The sequence below is a fragment of the Syngnathus floridae genome, chromosome 11 (assembly GCF_059516105.1).
Source record: "Syngnathus floridae isolate MCC-2025c chromosome 11, RoL_Sflo_1.0, whole genome shotgun sequence".
NCBI lineage: Eukaryota > Metazoa > Chordata > Actinopteri > Syngnathiformes > Syngnathidae > Syngnathus > Syngnathus floridae.
Window position 1 is genome coordinate 7164500 of NC_142423.1, and position 23424 is coordinate 7187923.

At 40.8% G+C, this 23424-nt stretch overlaps 1 protein-coding gene across 1 annotated transcript in view; it reads left to right on the forward strand.

The window, feature by feature from the left end:
- Positions 1–440: 440 nt before the first annotated feature.
- The window catches only part of tex264a (testis expressed 264, ER-phagy receptor a), a 29713-nt gene continuing 6729 nt past the window's right edge, over positions 441–23424 (forward strand). The window contains exons 1-2 of the mRNA XM_088389599.1: positions 441–1069; positions 10608–10829. Of these exons, the coding sequence (XP_088245725.1) occupies positions 812–1069; positions 10608–10829 (480 nt within the window). The 5' untranslated portion in view covers positions 441–811. The remainder of the gene's footprint in view (positions 1070–10607; positions 10830–23424) is intronic.

Consider the following 23424-nt stretch of genomic DNA (forward strand, 5'->3'; position numbering starts at 1 on the left):
TTTTTGAGTGCAAATTTTCTTGCACCAAGCATATAATAGGCAGTGGTATAAGGCACCAGCATGTAAAAGCAGTATTTTAACATCCTGCAGGGGTAAAAAAAAAAAAAAGTCGTTTAAGATGCGTCACGCGACAACACGAGAATAAAACTTTGATCGTTTGAAACGTAAACATCGGTGAGATTCCATAGTTTCCCTCTGGAAATTAATGCATCTTTTTAAAAAAAGCTATACGTTTGAAGCTGACATTAGTTGAAACAAACTCTCATCATCGAAAGGGCACAAGAACGTAACTCAAAAGAGTGGAGAAGTTAAATGCAGATGTCAGTTTCCTGCTGAACCGTCAATTGGCGTTGGACTGAACCACTACACACTCACGGGTTAGCTTGTGGTAAATATATGTATACACATTACTTAACAAATACAGCATATCAGAAGACAAACTAACCATAGCTTGTTTTTTTTTTTAATATTAAGTTACAAACTATGTTCGCTTTTGATTAATATTGACATCGTCCTTTAGAAGAAAAAGATGCCTTCCCCTTTAAGTTAAGGTGGGTGGTCTATCCAGGAAGCTTATCCAACTGTTGGGGGAAACCACCGTAAACAAAGTGTCTGACCTAGTCCCTAGACGTGGAAGCGTTTTCCAACAAGCTGTAAAAATTAACACCGATTCTCCATGCTCGCCCTTGTAGCTGTCATATGAGCCTGTTGAGTCACAGTCGCCGCGTCAAAACCGGAAGAGGACATTTGAGGCTTGACAGATTTCCCCAGTCAAACAATCTGCAGTCGGCGGTGCCGCTTTACCGAAAACATGTCTGAGTTTCTTCTGCTGCTCCTCATCGCCGTCCTGCTGCTATGCTTGCTGGTTACCGTGGGGTCCTACCTGATCTACTCGGGTCTCCTGGCGGACGTGGATGTGAAGACGGGGGCACCTCCGATTAAAAACGTTACCTTTGCTTATAAATTCAAAGAGGGACCATACAAAGACTGCGGGGCAGCCTTCACGGAGACGTGCAGCATTGGACCCAAGCAGAAGACCATCGGCGTCTTCTACGATGACCCCGAGCAGGTGTGTGTGTGTATGTGTTGATAAAACACCACAGTGCTTTGTTTCATAACAAGATCACTGTCAACAGGCTAGTTTCATGGCTAAAATGATCATTCTACCACGCCCCCAACTCGCCCAAAATCCTGTGCGTTTAATCGAATAATCGAATAATGTGATCATCAAATCAATACTTTGATTCAACCAGAAAATGTCAACCTCTTGAAAGGTCGAAAGCGGAGTACAAATCATGACAGTCAAATGCATAAAAGTATGCATACAAGATCAAAGTACAATTAGAAACAGAAAACCTAACTTTTGATACATTACCATCTGTCCAGAATAGAATCCATGCAAATGTATTGTGCAAAATGCAATCACAAGGCCACTTTGAGTCGAAAATATTTGAACAAAATTTACTTCTAAGTTGAACATTGATATATATATTTAAAATAAAATAAAAAACAGTATGTATGCCAGTAAATAAAAGTACCTTCTTGTGCTGTATGATGACATATTGTAGCCCAAAGCAAGTAAGTGAATGTTGTTTATAAACTCCAAATGTCATAATTACAGGCTTTTAACTAAGCGTGTGTTCCGTATTCTTACACTTCTGCCCAAACTAGTTTGTAACAAAAATCCCCTATGTCAAAATATCGTAAACAAGCACTCCTATATTCAAAGTTGCTGCCTATTTCATAGTCTGTTTGCCTCAATAAGTGAGTCTTCCTATTACAAAGTTTGCAACTGTTTGCAATTAGCTAAAATTTTATGGTTTTATCACTTGCTAGATGGTTTTATGATAGTAACTCTTATGAAAGAAAAGGCTGCCCTTAAGGAATGACACATCAAGGCAGTCTTTTGAGAAAAGCAGCCTGGATGATGAAACCGGTCAGCTGTTAAATGCCACGTTGCACTGTTGATATTTTCCACCCTAACATGCTGGCTGTGGGCTGCCTCACTTGACTCAAAAGTTGCAAAGATGCAAACAAGAGTTTTTCCACTGACGTGCAGGAAACGCACATTTCACTCGTCGAAGTCCAAACTGTGGTCATGCTCGCCCAGTGACATCATATTCTAATTTAATCCAAATACTACATTAAAAAGTGGATTTGTGTGTGAGTGGGTAAGCAATGAATTCAACTTTATTTCTATTCCTGAATTTTAAAATAGCTGAATTACTCATTTTTGAAATCACATAAACAAGAACTTCACTGCAATTGAAGTCATGTACTTAAAATTATAGCCAAAAATGTCATCTGTGTGTCAGTGGAAAGGTTGAATATGAGAGGAAAACTTGAGCAAAGCTGTGGTCAGAAGCTAAGCGATGAGTTCTTTATTTATTTAGAATGTTTCTGCTCCTGTCACTATTATTGGATAGACTAGAGGGGGATCACAAGGATGCTCTTAAGTGATTATATGTGCCGTCACAGCAACAGTATTCTGTGATCTGCTTAATTTAAAAAAAAAAAAAAAAAAAGAAAAACCCAAAACTGCAGTCTGACATAGTTTTACAAACAAAGCACAGTCCTGTGGTGTTTGTCTTGTGTTAAGTAATCTTTTTCTTTTTTTTTTGTAACTTGTGACACTAATTTGGGTCATAACGTTACATAGTCAGCAGAAACCTCGCTATGGCTATTTTCCCATGTTGGCTTTCTTCTATGGGACTTTGTAGACCTTTATACAAAGTCTATTTACTCACTGCACACAAGAGAAAACAAAGTTTACTTTATGATAATAGGTGTTTCTTTCCCTGCTTCATTCTCATAACAAATTTCCATGACTTGCAGCAGATGACTATTCAGGGTTTCCCGACAGAGTATTTTAAGTATTTATTTGTGAAAACTTGTGATTTTTCAAAACTGGGAATTTTCCACACGGTAGACGTGGATACAGTGGGTTAAATTCCTACAGTCAGCTGATGTCGGGCGTATACGACGGACTGGTTTTCTACAGGAAGGCTGAAGTCCGATTAAAACCACCAATCTCAGTTGTTAGAAAGCACACAAAAAAATTCCATCATTCTGTAACTTTCCTTATTTTGGTAAACATTTGATTTTTGGGACATATGTGTATATATTTAAAAGGTTTCTGAAACAAAAAACAAATGGCTGAAAAACCTAGATTACAATTATGTAAATGAGTGGAATTAAGTGATGAGGTTTTTTTCCCAGCTATGTCCATGTAAGCATACTTTTGACCACGAGATGGCAGTATTATTCCAGGCTTTCAGTTGTGTAGAAGGACTATGTCCCCCAATTGCAGTAATGTGTTGAGATCAATTTCTGATCATAATCATCATGATCATTAAAAAAATCAACAACAACAGAAATAAAATGTAATGGGTTAGCATGTCTGTCTCACAAATCTGAGGTTTGAAGTTTGAATCTTGGCTTTGGACATCTTATGTGGCGTTTACATGTTTTCCTTTTGCTTGTGTGGAGTTTCTCTATGAACTCTGGCTTCCTCCAAAATTTCAAAAATATGCATTTCAGATTCAAAATTGCCCATAGGTGTTAAATTTAGTTTGAGTTGTTTTTAGTGCGTACTCGTGTGGCCCTGTCAATAAAAGAAGGAAAAACCTGCAGTGGTCACAGAATTCCACAAAATAACTTTCATATTGACTTTCAGTAGTTTCCCAGACTCCCAAATGTTATTTTGACAAGCATGATGACTTTATGTGGTTTCAAGTGTCAGCAGTGTAGCTGACCTTCTCCTCTTGAATTGTTTAGGTCTTAAAGTCTAATTAGCACAACATCACGTTGCTCCCCTTTGAATTTTTTATGATTTGTGACGCGTATACGTGCTTGTGACTGTTTGCATATGTGCTTGTAATTGCAAACACAAGCCTAAGGGATTCAGTAGTTTAGCCCGGGTGCCGCCCAGGAGTCATTCGCCGGCCTGCAGGTGCACCAAACAAACAGAGAGATCAGCCACATTTGAGGTTATCTTTACGATGGTGTATCCTGAGGGTAAAGCTTTCTCCCTCCGTTGCCGCTGTAACAGATTTCCCGACGAGGTAAACAAGCTCTTGTCTAGGAGCGGGCCATAAAAGAGCAACCACTCCGTAGGCGGGCTGCTGTCTGCGAGATTCATCAAGGATAGCGAGCAGGGGCTGTGGGTGTGTCGCCGGGCGGGGTGCGAGCAATAATTTAGCAGAGCATGAGCAACTCATAGATAAGCAACCTAATCCGTTCTGGGGTGCTGATCAACATCCAATTTGTTTGTTGAATAAACCCTTGAGCAATTGAAGCCCTCCATAAAATTGTTTATAATAGTGGGGTTGCTTTTTTTATGTGTGCGTGCTTTGACTAACTAGGAGAAATAGAAGTGCATTAGGGTAGTAGTGGGCTCAAGTCAATTCACTTCACAACAGGCAGCAATTGGACAGAGGAAGTTTTTTCATAAAGGGAATTCCAATTGTGCATTTAAAACCACATTACTTTGCCTTCTGTTTTATGACCCTTTAACAATGGATATGTGAACATGCACAATAAGCGCAGCAACACACGTAGACAGACACGTTCCCGAATGTGGTTTACTGACACACACTTCTCATTTTATCCACCCAAATTGTAGCTTACTGTGCTTAACGTCCGTTTTTTCTGTTGCCGCCGAGGCTTCTTGAGGCAAGCAGAGGGGGGGAAATTTTTTTTATGCACGTAGACTTGTGTGGGAGTGGCACTGAGGGATGATTTGAGGTGTGGCCGCGGCGCTGGCTGGCAAGAGGTATATAAATTGGATGCAGTTTGACTCACCTTGAAAGCCTTCACAGTGCTCCAATTCATCAATGAATGAATTTCTGATCAGAGCGCCTGGCGCCGCTGCACTCCCCGTCAAATTTATTAGTATTTTACCGCCGCTTGTATGTCTGTGTCGAAGGAAACAACATGAAAGGTGAGGGGTTCATCGAAAGGGGCCGCTACTTTTAAATGCGGACATAAAATGAGAAATAAATATGTTGATACTCTGCGGTGCGCTTCCACGGGTTTTGGAGTTAATGTGATTCAACACTTCCCGTTTCATGTTTATGGACGAGAGCCACTGCAAAATGAGCACACAGCCATCCAGACCCAAACATGCTGGGTGACCGGTTTTTTTTCCCCCCTCCCCCTTCCATCATGTGTGTGCTCACGGATGCTCCATTCATCCATTTTAGACTAACACATTAGCGCACACATGCTGCTATTAGTCAGAGAAACAAGGTGTTGAAAAATGTCTTTAAATCTTCCACATCATCAGTTCTGTGGCTCGATTGTTTTTTCGCCTCGGTGCGCAGAAAAATGGTTAAAACGGGCCGGTATTAATCACGAAAAAGAAGCTGGACATTAGTAAGCGAAGCGCTTGGCTAATGCAGATGAGAGAGGAATTTGTTCATCTCTCCTCTTAGAGAAAAGCATCTCCTCGCTCTGCGACATCTGGCTGACGGGGAGGGCCACGCTGCGGCCAGCTGGACGACCAGCTCCGTAACGGCAGCCAAGGCAAACCGAGTCCCGCCTCCAGCCGGCCCATTGCCATTGCCAGTAATTATACATGCCAGAGCATCCCTGGATGCTGCACGTAATTACCAGCTACGTTTAAGTATCACCTAAAGAGGTCCGATCTGTACTTGTTTATGGATGGATGGATTAACTGACAAAAAAATAAGGGCCATGCTTCATAATTGCTGTGGATGTAAGTTGGATAAAATAAGAATAAAATAAGAAATCAATTGATCACATTGAAGTTGTTAACTCTTGAAGCAATGAAGAGCGTCCACTAGAGGGCGCAATTTAATTTGAAGCAGTGTTGATGTTTAATTGTTAAACATGTCTGAATATAGTTGCGTCCTTCAGTAAATAACCTTGACATGTTCTCATATGTACTTTGAAACAATTATCAATTAATAAATGATAATTTAAAGATTGTGAATAATGGTGCTTCATTCACATGCGGAGTGGAGCTCACTCTCTCCCCTGCTATGCCTCATCCATTAAGTTGACAGCAAAAAGCCCATCCCAGCATACCTGCTGCGCCCATGCTGCACAGCCCTATTAGTCTCCATTTCTATCCCGGTTCTTCCTCATCTCATCCTTATGTGGAATAGAGTGGGGAGGCTTGGCATCCAATCGGCGAAGACAGGTTATCTCTCCGACACACCGAGTCAAGAGACGGCTGTTGTCGAGGCATTTATAAGCCTGTAATCTTACTGTGCTCCTTGCTCTCCGAGTGTCAACCTCTCCGCTTGTGCTCACCCACACTTGCCTGCCTTAGTATTCCAGAAATAGGTGTGAAGTCACGATCGGAACAAGTGAACAGAATGAGATTGCTTAGGTGACTGTGTGAGGTCACATCAGCAAGATCTTGTAAAGATTTGTCATTAACAAGCGGGAACTGAGGAGGTCACAAGTGGAATTTTGTATTGTGTACTAAAAGCAAAACCAGACCAAGAGGCAGCTGCTGTAAAAAATAAAATAGTAAATGGACATGTTGCATCTTTTTTTTTTTTGACTATATATCTTTGCTAGAGGCCATAAAACTGAAAAAACTCATTAACACAATGCTCAAATGTCAAATGATGGCTGCAGATGATAGCTAAAATGATTTATTGTTTCGGTGAAGGGGACTAATAAACTGTGCCGTTAATAATGTCATATCAGTATTCTGTTTTCTAATTAGGAACATACACTACTTTTTGGTATTTGATTGTTTTGTATAATCGATTTAAATTTACCAGCCACTGTGTCAGATACACTTCTAAAATAGCAGAGGTCTAAGTATTGAACCCTGCGGTACTCCGAGCCCAATGTAAGCGAAGGGCAACACAGATTAACATAAACATTAAAGTTTTTATATTCTTGCTTTGACTTGGTTTGAACCTCGCAGCTGGGTCCAGCATTCGAAAGAAACCGCACCAAGCGCTGATAGCCGGGAGGGAAGCGATACAGGGCTAAGAGCGGGCTAGATGAAGAGAGTAAATCCTCATTATGTGCCTGCTAATAAAGAATTACCTCTGTCAGCTGTACCTTTTTATTGTTTGAAAGCCCTCATCGATCAAAAATAACCCTTGTCGCCTCAGGATAAGAATTGCTTTTGAAATTACCTTTTCTCCCAACAGACCCTCAGAGACAATGCTTAAAGGTATCGGGGTAGAGATGAGAATGGCGCCAATTGTGAGGAGAAGCCACCTTTAGAACCAAGTGGCTCAAACATTCCACGAAGGTTAGCTGTATGTGTCTTCTGTCTGCAATTCTCAGAAATAAATGCTAGCCGATGCTGTCATCTAAATTACTTTTTGCAGCACGGGGGAAATGTAATTGGAAGAATTGCCTAAGACATTAAAGATACGTTTGGTGAGGTCTGGAATGGGTTAATTATTCTCCAACAAATGTCATTGTTTCTTGAGGGTAAAATGAATTCACTATCACAACAAATTACGACCAAACAACCCCCTAGAAGCGAATGGATATTTTTATGTATATTAGCAACCCGCTCAAGCGGCAAATTTGTTGGCTGTGGAGCCGATGCTAACACAAACATGACATTAATCAGATGCCAGCTAAATCATCCCGATGACATATCAACTCTGAGACCTCTTTCCTTCCTCCAACAAGTGTGTTAATTACAGTCAAGTTAATTTTGTTCAAACGGGGTTGCTCTCAGGAACCATTTTCTAATTGCCCTTTGTTTCTGAAATTGCCAGCATCGTGGAAGCACAACTCCACTTTGTTTGTGCAAATTGTGTAGGACGAGAATGACAGCGGGAAGTCTAATATGATATCATTAGCGAGCTACGGCTTTGGCAAACGCTCTTATTCAGAACAGAACATGAGAGATGGCAGCATTGTGCCAAAAGGAAAAAAAAGAGTGGGAGGACAGCTATTGTGCCCTCAGCGTGAGGCCGCTTCCATTATTGTCATATACTGTTCGAACCGGATGTCTGCTTTTGAAAGACAACGCAGAAGGTTTGTTGATAGCCTGATCCATTTGATGTGACAAAGCAAAGAGGCTCATGTCGACCAAGTCGCGCTCGCTAGGGAATGTTGAATGACGACAAAGTGAAAACAAACAAGCTTGGAATTAACATAAGAATCAGTTTGTTCTCTTTTGAAATCCAAAATGTACTAGCTGCTCCTAATTAACACAGAAAATATTATGCCATTATTCTTTTCATACTAACAAAAACATTTTTTAATTAGTTTCTGTGTTTGTGATGGAATTGTTTCTTTTATAAAATATTCATTGCTAATTTTGATTGAATTAAATGATCAGTATGCAAATGTTCGTCCTCAACGTTTCAGTCATTTTAAAAATGACTTTAGATTGACATCCTTTTTGACGTCAACACTAGCGCCGCTTTACCTTTTACAATAGACGCGTCATGGCTGTCGTAATATAGACTGACAATGCAGGACACGAATATTGACAGAGTCGCGCTGTCCAACCTCTCTTTCTCGAATGAATAATTCACCGTCGGAAGCAGCCGAAGAAAGCTGTTGAACACGTCGCCGTGGCTGTCTGCCAGGTAACGGCCAAGACGAAACCAAGAGTATCTCTTGTTACCATTGCGGACATTCACAGGCATTCTGGAGGATAATTCAGTGTATTGGATTGGTATGCGTTTAAAGTGCAGCATATCCCACAAGGTGTGAAATGAGAGATAGATAAGAGCAGCGTTTTCTGATGTGATAATTATGTGGAGATGCGAGACACTTGTGGATGAGTGATGGTGGCTCCCATCTGTGACCTCCCCTTCCCTCCCAGCGTCAGCTTTCCACAGATGGATGCTGTCATTGAGCTGCAAGTAAAAGGAGCATGCAGGTCTTAAAGAAACACATTGCTGTTTTAAAAATGTGTAAAAGGATAGGCTCTGACATCTACAATAGATATTTTGCTGAGCAAATTTGAGAATTCATGACTTTATTTGAAGAGCTTTTTTGCAGGCTAATCCCAAGGAAGCGTTTTAAAAATATATATATATAAATAAATAAATACAAATTTGACACAGTGAAAGAGCAATTTATTTTCGTTTTGATATTCTCAACGGTTTTGATTTTTCAAATTCACACTGTTTATAGCAGCCTCTCATCTCTTCATTCTGTTGCCTGAGAAACGATCTTCCGAACTTTAAGGTTCAACTTATTGCAGTCACGTCTCCATCAGTGATCTTAAATTCATGATACCGCGGCTCGGTGCTGCTCGAAAGCTTCTTATTTACTGCTCGGCTTGATTTTTCCATGTCAAGTTTTTTTTTTCATGAGTTACCTCAACATGAGTAACATGTAGTGTTAGTTCTAGAGTTGCTTTTTGAGTGATCAAAGAATATGCTCTACGCCTTGGAATTGATTTTGTGATTTTCCTTTTAGTAGAACTTGAAAATCACTTTTATTTTCCCCAACATTTTTTGGGGTTAAATTATGCATTGTATGGCTTCAGGGAAAATTTACTTAGGAAGTTCTACCGTATAATAAGTAATGAACCTGCGTATTTTGTTGATTATACTATTTTTTCCTTGAATACATTGTTGACAAAATTATATATAGATATATATATATGTATATATGTATATATGTATGTATGTATATATATATATATATATATATATATATATATATATATATATATATATATATATATATATATATATATATATATATACGCGCACACACACACACACACACACACACACACACAGTCAGTTTATATTATATATACTTTTATATATATATATATATATATATATATATATATATATACGCACGCACGCACACACACACACACACACACACACACAGTCAGTTTATATTATATATAATTATATATATATATATATATATATATATATATATATATATATATATATATAATCTGCAAAGCTGAAGCAGATGCGAGTGGGTGATGTGCTGTCACATCTTCATGTGACTGACAAGTGGCTTTGTAATTGTCATTCAGTCGCTGTCGCATCTGTATGCAGAGGTGTCGAGACGACACTGCGAGTGAGACACAATTGAAGTAAAGAAGAGAAGGTAAAAGGAAAAAGGAAGCCAACGTCCCCGTTTTATAAGAACCCGGGATTAAACAACGTAGTACATTATTTGTTAGCACGTCTTGTCCAAAGTTGCGCGTTTGATGGTTTTGTCATATTTTTGCATCACTTCAGACGTGTACACTTGAGATGAACTCTTGGTTGTCTGTGGGGAAGATGTTCTCTACAGTTGTCAGCTATCTGGTCCTATGTGAACGTATAACATCTCCACCAGTTAATGTCAAGGCTTTCTATATTTACCTCTACAGCTTTTTGCTGATGCTACATTAGACTGCCAGTCTTTATTTCATCTAGTTTTAGAGTCAAGACAATTTCGGTCTGACTTAGCCAAAATATAAAGGATGTCTGACATGAGTTGGTTGAAGCCCCCGCACCAGGCAAATACTTTTCTTGGCGTTTTTTGTGAATGTCAATGGTCAAATCAGTTCACGCTTATTTAAATTCAATTGATCTTCAAAATTTGTCAGCGCAAGAAAAACCCTACCTACTAATTTTAATCACAATTTAACCTCACATTTGACCTTTTCTGTCTTTCAGAGGCCGGCAGAGATGTGCCGCTACATCATAGGCAGCATTCTGTCTGAAGGGGAAGAAAAGCCAGATGAAGACCTGCAGAAGCTTTATGAGAAGTTTGGCTTCAAGATGTTTTCTGTGCCAGAAGTGAGCCATGCCGTGACCACCAGCTTCCCCAGCACCACCTCGCTCTCTTACATCCTGGCACCTTACATGGTCTACCCGAGGCTCAAGACCTACATTGAGGTACTTTATCTAATTCTAAAACATAATCCAAATAGAAATAGCATTGGGGGTGTTTCAACCAAAAAAGTAACAGTGTCTGCGTTCGAGCCTCTGCCACGCGTCTCTTTGGCGGTCACCAGCTGCTTGCTTTCAGCTGCCTTGAGGCCATTCCACACTTCTGCGCACACACCAGCGAGTACGTGATTGCAGGCTGGCGGAGCTCCAAGCTTCACATCTTGCAATTGAGCTATTATTTTCTGATTTTACTCTAATTGTGAGGTCAGAAGGCCGAGGCGCTTGGATATTTATATAATTTATAAGAGATAATCCACACTGGGGGTTTTATTTTGATAATGTAGCAGACAAACCTGAAAATGTTTCTTTATGCTATGTTGTTATTCAAAATCAGAGGTTCTACAAATATATGAATACTCACCAGTTACTCAGTTTACCGTGACACAATTTTATTTTATTTTATTTTATTTTAATAATATTCACCAGTTACTCAGTTTGCCGTTACTCAATTTTTAGGAAAAACTTTGTGCCAGTACATGGTTGCACCACCATTAGCTTTTTTTTTTTTTTTTTTTCTGTTGGCCTTCTCGGAGGCATCAACTTGGTAAGTGGAAAAACCATACTCTCCATCACTCGTTTCCAATTGCTTTTGTCAGATCAGTTTTACAGCTTTACTTGTCATGGACCCTTTTTGTCAACTCCCACCAAATTTCTCCAATTGGATTGGACTCCCGAAGATATGGCACTGACCTTATGACCTTCATGTTCTATGCACCCCCATTTGCCAAAGCCTGACATTTTGTTTAGTATTGCATTTGTGAAATAATAATTAGGCAGCAAAATCCTCCTATTTTTATCTGTCTCAGGAGGCAGCCGTTTTTCCACAAGTAATAATTCTTGTTACATAACCAGCTCCCATATGGTGTTTGCAAGGTAGCTGAGGTCTGTTTTCAACATCTTCATATTCATCTACTCGACACAAGTGTGTGCCACCGTCCATCAGATGACCCGAGTGCTGTTGACGGGTCACTCACATAACTTGACTTGTGGACTGGCCGGTCGGTGCTCTACGCATATAGCAGCTCCAGCGAGCCTCATGCATAATGATGCAGAGTTTATGCCGGCTCGGTCTGGAGGGTGCTAATACGAATGCGCTGGAAATGTATGATTAATTGAGTAGGTTTAGCAGCAAGCGAGGGAATGGAAAAGGAGGGAGACACCCGTCACGTCGTTCTGTATACATCGACTAACTCTGGCTCTCTTTGTCACACTGTGCGTCAATTTAACACTTCATGTGACCTTCTGCTTTTCTGAAGTCGGCAAAGTACAAACGGTTGGAATTGAATCCATCTTTGGTTTGTTCGCCGTTCTGTACTGAGTGCTCTGCAAGGTCTCCAAATTAATATTCAAAGCGCTTTTTTCAGAATTTGGTGGTGTAACAATGGGAAAGTTTAGCATAGTCTGAAGTGTTATCGCAGTGGGAATTGTTTTATTTTGTTTATTTCAAACGTGGGGGAAAAAAAAACAAGATTACAGCACACAAATGAAAAGACAAAATATATGCATATATACATACACCTACATACATACTACATACATACACACATAGTACATACACACATACATACACATACACATAAACTAAAAGAGTAGCAATCAAGATATAACCAAAGAAAGAAACCATAAATTGCCTGAAAAGTTGTTAACGACAAAGGAAGAGAAAAATGTTTTGACGCACCGTCATTGAAAATGAATGAAGTGTTCAAACGCACACTCTCATTGTCAGTCTCGGCAGTACAATGTGTTGAAAAAGTGTGTTTTAATAGGTTTGAATGTGCGAAGTTTCAAATAGCGCCTGCTTTGATTCTGTTCAGTCCTTTTACATCTTTAATGTCTCACAGGTAGGGCGCCCCCCATCTTTTCCAAACCACACCCTGCTTCCGTCATAAGCGCACAGGGTGATATGAGAGTCAGTAGGCGTATTTGTCTTTTTTAAGAAGCACACCCATGTGTGTGAGTAATTTGCGATACAGCATGTAGTGAGAGCAACCTCCAACTCCTTTATTATTAATACCTCCATCCCGCATAATGTCGTTTCCACCGTTATGTTCTTATTATCACCAACATCCCTTCCCTGATTCTTGTGGGTCTTTCTCGAATCATCTCCATGATGAAAATTCCACACTCGAGTGGCGACTCAAGACCTCGAAAATAATTAGTTTACAGCGAGTATATACCTTGTTGTTGGCTTCTTATCTTCTTGGCTGCGGAGGAACCACCAGGATGTGGGTGGATGAGTCTATATTTAGACCGCTGTGATGCAGATGACACTTTTTCTCACATTTTCCATCATCTCCTCCGAGCTTGGAAATGAATTCTTGCATTCGAAGCCCGGGAAAAACACACGCTTGAGTGTTTTACATGACAGCACGGTGTGGGCCGGATTTACATGTATGTTTCCATCCTGTTTCACTCCGCACTAAAACGACCCACATTTTTGCGACTTTATTTCCAAAGGCCATAATGCGACAAATTAGGAATAAAGTGTTAATTCATATCCCAAATGTTTTTTTTGTGAACTCTCCAGCATCTTTCTTCATGCAGTCATCTTTTTTGGTATTTTTATTGCTACTGCACAACCCGGCTGTCTTAATATTCTCATTTGCACAAAAGCTAGCAAACAGAGAACTCTTGATGCACCGACTTTTTCTCTCGGCGGGCAGAATGTTAAGATGCTGCTGCGAATGGCGCGTTTTGGTAAGCAGTCAGCTCACAAATCCACAAATTTGTGAGGAAATACACTCATTTGCATACAGCAAAAAAAACTGAATTGAAAAAAATTGAGATTTCATCCTAATGAGAGCCGAAACCAAAGCAACAATAACTCTGCTATAATTGTGGTTTGCAGTAATGCAGAAGCACATTGTATCACATTGAGAAGTCACTTAGCGTCATAACGGGGACACCTTCAGCTTGTAGACGCTAGTGGTTTTGTTCTTCTCACTCTCCTGAAGAACATCATCTTGTTATCTCGGGATTCTTTATGAGCAGTCTACTGGTCGGCCCCGATTGATTGCAAGTGTAAGTGTTATTGATGGTTGCATCGTGTGTCTTCTAAAGATATTTGCTTGGGTGCTGTCCCTCTCTAAAATGAAAATATTTAGTCCTCCCTCTCTATAATAGCCACTCATATTTTTTCCTCCCCCGTCAAACCCATTGATATGCAAATACGAAATCTATGATAATATAGACCCATCAAGTCATTCATTCTACATTTTGCATATGTGGAATCAGTTTCAATGTGAAAACCTTGATCTCCATCTCGCACGTAACCTTGACCTCCAGATCAAGACTCAGCGCACGTCAATCCAATCCAAATTTGAACCAAATTTGTCTTCTCCAACTAGGCCAAAATAAAAAATCCACACTTCTTGCCAGCGCTGGTGAGGAAATATAAACCGGATGTAGTTGTCCACGGCATGGACCCCATGATGAGAAGCAGGTGTGTCGAAATGCATGACCTGCTGACATTTTCCCGTCATATATTTTGAATGTAGCTGCAGCACCCCCAGATTTGATTCACAGTGTGACGCTGTAGGCTTTTGGCTTTGCAAGTTTGTTTATCATCCGACGCGCATATGAGATATTATGTAATGTAGCGGCACTGTCGTGCAGCACTCCTCAGGCACTTCCACAGCTAAAGAAAGGGTGTCTATCATTTGCACCTTACTGGGCCTTAACAGAAGTGAGACAAACCTTGATAATGCATAACTACTATGACTGCATAGAATGAAAATAATCGTTTTTGAAGAAAAAAAAAAATTCAAGTGTGAAGGATGTGCCTGTAATTTAATAATACTTGAGCATAGCAACGTGAGCGTCATGATGGGGTCTTGTTTATGGCCGCCAGTCAGCCGTATGCTCTCTATGCTTCCTACTTTTATGGCTGCCTTGTAAATTATGCAGATTTATTGCTCTCACTATGTAGCATTTATCTTTTTTTACACATGCAACACGTGGTCACTGGTTTTAAACTGATGGGGGTGGGGGGGGCATGTAGTGATATAGTGCTGATTATGATTATATGTCTGGTATTTTGGAGTAATAATCCAAATGATTATTTGGGCTACTTCAGTTCATAAAGACATCAAATAACACAGAGAAAATGACATCCTTTAGCTAGAGATGATTAACTCGCAGATGATTCATGGATGCATAATACAGAAAATATCTGTTCATCTGCAGACTTTGGGAGGTTATCCAATCAGAACTCTGTTTACTTACTATTTTTGACAATGATGGACTGCAGTCAAATATTGATGACAAAACTGTGCTTAATCATCTCTGGGCTACTAATACACAGATGCAACTTTAATTTGTTCCTTGACCCACGCGTGTACCTCAAAATTAATAATGGCTCGTATCTCAAACAATGACTCAGAGATAATCATTTTATTCATACACACACCATAGTCTGAAACTAATCCATGTCTATGGAAGAATTTCTTGTTGAGCTTCTGCTCCAACTGCGGTCGTCTGCATGGCAAGCATGTTTGGAGCGCCAAAAAAAAAAAAAAACTATACAAGCAGTGTGAGCACTGCATTGTCAGATTGTGTGTACTTCCCAAAATTGTAGCACCTTTGACAGTCCCCAGACAAAAGCAAATTAATGATTTGAAATACAGTTGGTGATATTTTAAAAACAACACTTTGCTTTGGGCACAGATGCCTTTTTTTTGGGGGGGGGGGCTTGTCCCCCTGTGGACGTGTGCTCCGAGTGCTTGTCATGACAGGGGCATCCGGGAGCTGCTGTGGGAACAATCTATGTGTTAAGGCCACAGCCCTCATTAAAAGTGATGAGCCATCAGTGGCTCGTGCTGAGCTGTACTGCCAGGAGAAATGGCGCATGGGCGCAAATATTGATTCTCTTTATTGTCTCCCAGCGGGATCCATGTCGGAGATCCACGTGGATAAATATTTGCACAAATGAATGATCAAAGCAGGAAGTCAATATAACATGAAAACACTATTCTACTCGTTCTTATCAAATGTAATACATGTTTTAAAATGGGATGTTGCCAGTATTAATGAATTAAACTGTGTATGGTGGATTTGGTGATAAATACATAGTGCTGTCCAAATACTCCACTGTTAAAATTGTTAAAATGATTAAAATTAATAATATTTAATTAAATTAATAATAATAAAATAAATATAATATAATAAAATAATCTAATAATAGTAAACAATTAAAATTGACAATGTAATTTAATTTAATATAAAAAAAAGCCCAAATACATTCGATGATCAGGACCTCATTTTTCCAGAAATAAAGAATTTTTCAATATCCAGAAGGATAGGAGGTGGATGTGTCAAAAATTGCTGTGAATTTGGTGCCTGTGTGAGCTCCGCGTCTGCCTCGCCGTGACGCAAGTCTCACGTCCTCACCTGCTCGCAAAGCCGCTAAAGTTACGGCGGCAACATAATGGGTGTTGATGAAAAGACTGCGGGACTCAAGTGTCAAGTCTTTGCACATTCCGCACATGCTTGTTGCAAATGCATTTTAGGATGCCAAGGAACGTGCGCACATGAACGGGCTTCCGAGATATGTGTAGGCCAGTCAGTGTTGCCACTGATCTTATTTGTCACGTTATCCCCGTATAAGAGATAAAACAAGGCAGCGAAATGCGTGTGAGCTACACCGTTAGATTAGCCTGGCAAATTGATTGTAAGCGTATAGTCATCTCCGTCGCAAAGTGGCACTGATTGCAGGGTTGGCTGAAACATGCTGTGGCTTAATTTGATCACGCCGTCGCTAATGCCGTGTGCATTACGGCAGACACTGCAGATTGGGATTAATGCGGCCGTCGGTGGAGGAAGTTGGGGATTGTGTTTAGAAAGGGTGATTAATAAAAGTTACAAACACCAGCCACCGCGGTGAAGTCATCCATTTTTTATTCTTATAGCTTGATTGCAGGTTGAGCAAAAAAAATCCTTCAGGTCACACTAAACGTACTCAAGGTGTGGTCATCATTTTGGAATTGTTGAATGAGATAGATTGTGGAGTTGAACTCTACAGCCTCTTACTTACTTACATTGAAAATGTCTGCTGAGTAAAATGAAGGATAAAGTGAATACCGTGACGATAAACGCGTCCGGTCTGCCCTGTGTCCTTTTCCACGTCGCCTTGTCACAAGCACTCCGGAAGCCAAATGTCACATTAGCATGTCTAAGACCGACTCCCATGGCTGCCTCACATTGATGCTTCTATAGGTCCTTTTGAGATGGTGCAGCAGCTTCCACTTGGAGGATCTTGCACCATTAAATTTAAGATGTAAGACTAAAATGCCTTTTACCTGAGGAGACAATTCAAATCTTGGGGACATCCCATGACGGTGAGTTCATAGCCGTAATTTAAAATATTTTAAAACAGTTCTTTCATGATGTCAAACTACTTATGGAGTCCAAGATAGTTGGGATTCCATTCATTTCGATTCATAGTTTTCTTCAACATTCCGTGCCTTATAGCTTGCATTGTCAGTCTTTTTTCTCAAGGTGGCCCTCAGCCATGAAGCTGCATTTGATTGTATACCAGTGGGAGGAATAATGTGATATGGTTCTTTATGTTCTGACGCCCCCACTGCCCTCCATGCTCCTCTTAGATCTGCTTAATTCTTAACAATCTCAAGCGACATGGGTTCACACAAGCGTGACTAACGGATGCTGCATGCGTGCATACAAACTATTTATGACGTCTTCATTGGTATTTGGAAAATATTTTGGTAGGGGTGTTACAAATGTTTAGAGACAAGTAGTCAAGTCAGTGTGCTCTTTGGCGACATTGTGTTTATCAGACTAAATATGGACCAGAGGGAGCAAAAGGGGGAGATTTGTCTCAGAAAATGAGAAAGACACCAACAATTTTGTTGAGGAAAACCACACAGCCTCCTCATAAATGACAAATGAGGTGGCTTTGCGCTGTGAAGCGGACTAAAGACAGCAAGCGGAGCTGTTGCGTAAATTAAAGCCATTCAGGAAGCCGTCGCTCAGAGCAGCAAGGGCGACGCAAGGCCCACTGTGAGAATCCCACAAACATGAGCGCTGCGGCGGGGAGGACGTGATGGGATGCATCCGAGTGCAATGAAGGGGAGCGAAGAGTTCATGTTGCCATGTGGACCAATACTCTTTTTTTTTTTTCCTGCTCTGCCGTAATGGACTCAATCCATTGGATGAAACAGCGCTGTTGTGTTCCTTCAGTAGATTGTTGAACGAGGTGGACTCAGTACGCGTTATTATTATTATACGATAAAAGACACACTTTTTTTTTTTTAAACAAACCCTCCAAATTCTAAGGAAAAGACTGATAAGTATTAATTATATGCTCCTTACTGGGTATGAAGGAAAATGTGTGGGGGGGGGGAACAATTTCCAGAAAAATCTGAAAATACCCAAAAGTCTGCCCTAGCACCTGGGAATGCATATAACGGGAGGGAGGGGAGGGGCCAGTGCCCTCGCGGCCCCCCTTCTAGATCCGTCAGTGGTCTTTTGGTTGGACGCTGTTAATAGGTGAACTACATTGCCCCACTCATATTTTTTTGTTTGTCTTAGTATATGTTGTGATTTATTGTATTTCTTTTAACTGTCACACATTTTGTAATGAAAATACAGATTCCGTTCCCCTTTAGTGCTTTGGCTTTTATCAAGCACTCTGTAAAGCACATTAGGGAGAGGATTAGAGCGGAACCGTCCAAATGTTACAGTATTTTTGTGGCTCTATTCACAGTAGAACAATTGGCCATTAAACTTGGCTTAAGGATTTCACCATTTTCTGTTCTATTATCAGGTAATGTTGTCCTGCTTTAGTGGAAATCTCTGCTCTTACACATCTTATCTCTGTAAAGGAGTTTTTTTTTTTGTTTTTTTTTAAAGAGCCCTTGTATTGGATCTTACTCGACTGTATCTAATGAATCTTCTGATAAAGGAATGTAACATTGCTTGAATTAGTTTTGGAATGTTTGTGGTACTCACGCACACGTTTGCTAATTGACGCCAAAGCACTATAAATATTTTTTTTCCTTGGCACCTTTACTCGAGGAGTTGAAATTTGGCCTTCGGAAGAGCCCGTCACTTTGTAAGGCTCACATATGCGCAGGTATGCACGGGCATGCGATGCTGCTCGTCGCTGCAACTTGACTTTTAATCAGGCAGCGAAGAGGTACGCTTACCGTCTTTGAACAGGCGGCAATCTGCTTGGCTTTCATTCGCGGGCCTCTTCTCACCAGCGAAAGATCAGCTATGAGGAATGCTTTCATATGAAGCCTCATTCCCTCCCGAGACTCGTTGGCAGCTGATTTTTTCTCCATATTTTCATGTCTGGGGAACTTTTTCATATTGGGCTGAGAATGAAGATAAATAGTTGCGCCGATTTTCATGTGGCAAATGAGGGACAAATTAACATTTCCTTCCTCAGTTGGAATATTTGCATGGGCTGGGTATTTTCCTTTGCCGATGAGCTGCTGAGCTGTCTGCTCATCTGGAAGTGACAGCATTCAAATGAGGGCATGGTATTTTGTAACACAAGTCATGCCAGGTGTTTTTTGGTGAAATGTAGCGACTAAAATTATTTAGAATAATGTGATTGTCATTCAGTGAGTGTCAGTTGACTTTACAGGATGGATCAAATTGGCAATTAGTTCTAATCCAATTTTGAAGGGTTTTGCCCTGATAGTGATGGTGATTTAGTAAATTAAAAATAGATCAAATATAAAATTACAAAACATGTTTATTTTCAAAAGCCTATGCGCAAGAGATTTTTTATTTTTTTTTCCGCAGCTTAGATCCGCTCAGCATGTGAATCATCATGCGAAGATATTTATGTTTGTGTTACAAATCCAATTAACAACCTAGGGGCAAACGTTTTTTTTGTTGTTGTTGTTGTTGTTTTTTTCCTAAGAGACTTTGAAATACCAAAGGATGGAATTATGGTCGTAGATATTTAAGGAAGCTTTACACGGAAAATAAAGGCATGCTTTTTTTTTTTTTTCCTTTCCTTAAAAGGGAACCAGGAAAGGAGCCGTGGCCTGCAATTTGAAGGATCCGTGTTTCCAATCCAGGCAACGATTTCATGCATTAATTCCGTATCAGTTGGTTTATACTAAATTAACTCCTTTTTTCTTGTAGTTTTAAATCAATCTGACTATTCTTGTACTTTCAATCGTGGTTCAGTTGGCTGATGCGCTTAGTCAGCAGTTGAACTCAATCTGAACTTGTTGTTTTGCAGCGCAATAATGAGATGCCAATTTACTCTTGCCATCACTGCATGCGGTTCGGTGTAACTCAAAAGGTCCGCTGACTGCCTATTTGTGGCTCCTGAACAGTCAAAGTTACTATTAATTTTTTTTTCACTCTGCACTTAGCCTAGCGCTGTGTTGACCAACCCACTGTGTACAGCATGTTTCCGTTTGCCTGCAACGTGAAAAATTCAAAATCATGTCAGCACGCGTTTACCCGAACTCGTCTCTTAAATGTACGTCTGAGGCACTTGGACTTTTAACTTTCAACCATTTCATGAATTCTTGTGAATGCCGCGGAATACATTGCTTTGTCTCTAATTATTAATTTTCATCGCTCATTACTTTTTTTCTCTCTTTTGACACAGTTCTTTGCTTCAACCATGTGTCTGTCATCTCATTCTTTGGCTCCATCTTTGCGAACAGACAATTTGACTTCGCGGCCGCATTAATCACACTTTTTTGCACATTTAAAGCTTGATTGATTGGCACGGTAAAAATCCACAGTAGGGGATGACACGAGTCTGATCATAATGATTGGTGCTTCATTATGCCAATGCGGTTTGACAAAATTTAAATGGCCCTCGCCTGACAGATGAGCAATGATTCACGGCCAGCTCCTTGCTCCTCCGGGTTTGCTGCTGCGGTGCATTGAGACTCATTAGGACTTTGCTTTGAATGAGCCAACCATTAGAGAACTGCACGAGGAGGAATAAAGTCAACTTTTTCCATCTTCCAGCCACTGTCCACTTCTTCTAATTGTATTTCATTAGAGTAACCAACCATGTGGTTACCTCACACATTACACTCAGATTAACATCTCCATTAAAGTAGCCAATCTGTCTGCCTGTTTAAAATGCAACTCTGATTAGTATTCTGTCTTCACTCCGCATTTCGAATAATTCTCAAGCATTAATTGGATGCAAACGTCCCGACTGGTTTTCGTCACCATCAGCTTAGACAGGCTGGGAAGAAGACGCGGAAGACGATGCCAAAAAATAAGCACGCTCGTTAATAAGCAGGTTGGGTCGGGTCCACGGGTTGGCAGTCAGCAAAGGCAACCGTATCCAAAAAGACAAGGTCGTTAATCAAAGAGGATCGAAGCTCACTCTGGGTCAGCGGCGAGAACAAGGAATGCTGGAATGTGACGACAAGGTACAATGAACTGGCATGAGTTAGGCGGTTAAAGGCGTGAGGTTACCGGGGATAACGAGGCGGAGGTGAGCAAGGCAGGGAGAAGGGGACGGGCGCACACTCAAGACTTTTTTTTTTTTTTTGCTGCTGTCAAGCTTCTCTTTGCTTTAGTTTTAAAGGAGCGTTTGCCCAAGAGTCTGTGTAATGCAATAACCTTCATTTTTCAAAATCATGTGGAAGAAAAATGTGAGTTTTCCACTTTTATTTATTTATTTTTGGTTAGAGTTAAAAAATAGATATCTATATTTGAACACAAGTGGTGAAACAACACATGTAGGCAGCTTTTATAACGTACAATATCACTCAGTGCTATTTTTCATTTTTTAGCGAGGCAGGCTGGAACGGATTAACGGCATTTCCATTCATTTCAATTGGGACATACGATTTGCGATACTCGTATTATGATTTGTGCATGGCACTGGAACAAACAAACTCATATCTCAAAGCACCTCTCTATTGAAATGTTTGGTGTGTCTGTAATTTACAAGCCGCTGATCAGTTTTGAATAATGAAGACCTGTGACTAATAGCTTTTGAATCTTCCATAACGGGCTGGTTATCTACTAAATCTCTTCATTACAATTGGCACCTGCAGCCAGTTAGCAGCAGCCGACATTTGATGGCATCTCCCAGTGGTCGCAAATGATCCTTCATATTGCAGAGGCAGATTAGCAGGCGGGTCAAGGATCACCACAACATATCAATTTGATGTATGTCACTTTCCATGCTAATAGTTCCATTTCTGCATGTCAAAATGCTCCCATGCGAAGCTCTTCCGGACCCTCACCTGCTGCCAGCTCACTGGATCGATGGTAGAGGACCTCTGAGGGCTGCGGCCATTGCTGACACAGACAATACACTTGCACAGTAGCTAATAAGTCTGCATGTATTGATTGCATGGGTGCATGGAGAGGCTGTGAAATGCCTATTGTTCACTCTTATAGCAAAGCAATTCTCAGCCAACTGTTATTCCCACCTAAAGCCATTTTTTTTTCTCAACAAAGGGGATGGGCTTAGCCTAGGCTGGCAGAGGACGGATCAAAAAAAAAAAAGCTCGATAGCACACGGAATGAAAATACTGTGTCCTGTGGAAGTGTGTGACCACAAGGGAGAGTTGGAATTGAACACCTTTGCAGAGATGTGTGTGTGCAGCAGTGTTTTGTCTCTTTGCACATATACAAAATTGGGGGGAAAGGAAGGAGGTTATGGGCTGCCAGCAGAGGGGAGTCAATGGCCATCACGGCATGCTGGGAGTAAACAGACTCAGGTAGGGCTGCGGGGTTGGTCGGACTCAGGGGGGCTGTCACCAGTTGTCACCGCCAGCTTGAGTCATAATTTTCATCTTTGTGTGGAAGGGAGCTAGAAATAGGCGTTTGCGTGTTTGCCGTGTGTGAGCAGAAAACAACTTCACACAGTGATCATCTAAGCCCCCATTTGGCTGCTATGCATACAATAACAATGCAAGATTGAAGGTTGAAGTCAACCTAAACATTTGTGTCAGCGTAGTGCAAAAAAATAAAACCCAAAAGTCTCACGCTGTTGAAGTCAATTGTTGGTGTCATTCTCAAATGGCCACACATCTGATAAGCCCAGTGCAAGGAACTATATCAGCTATGTGAACAATGTCCTGCTTCACTGAGTTCTGTCTGAAAGGAACAGGCGGCCAAATCTCGTCTCTACTTTTACACCTCTGACTCACCAATTTACAGAGCAAACGATTCCGTACGTAACCCTCGTGATTAAAGAGGCCTACATCCATCGCCGAAGGCCACCGCGTCTCCATCTTGCTGCACGTCACATGCTAGTCGGAAGTTGTCTGCATGACGACAACCTCCCTCACCCCCTTTGAGGCCAAGGTGTGCTGTTTCTATCTTGTTTCAGTGATTAAAAATCTACTCCGGTTGTCATCGGAGCGATCCGGGGTTGTCATAATAGCAGCACCTCTTTTTTTTTGTTCTCATTGGTGTATTTTTTGGAGGCGGGGTTACTGCCTCTAAGACCTCCCCAGTGTGTGTTTTTTTGTTTGTCCCTCTACATATCCTCCATCACGCACATCTACTCTTGAGTCATTAAGGCCAAGAGTGCACTTTGACTGCATCACTACACACACTTTTCATG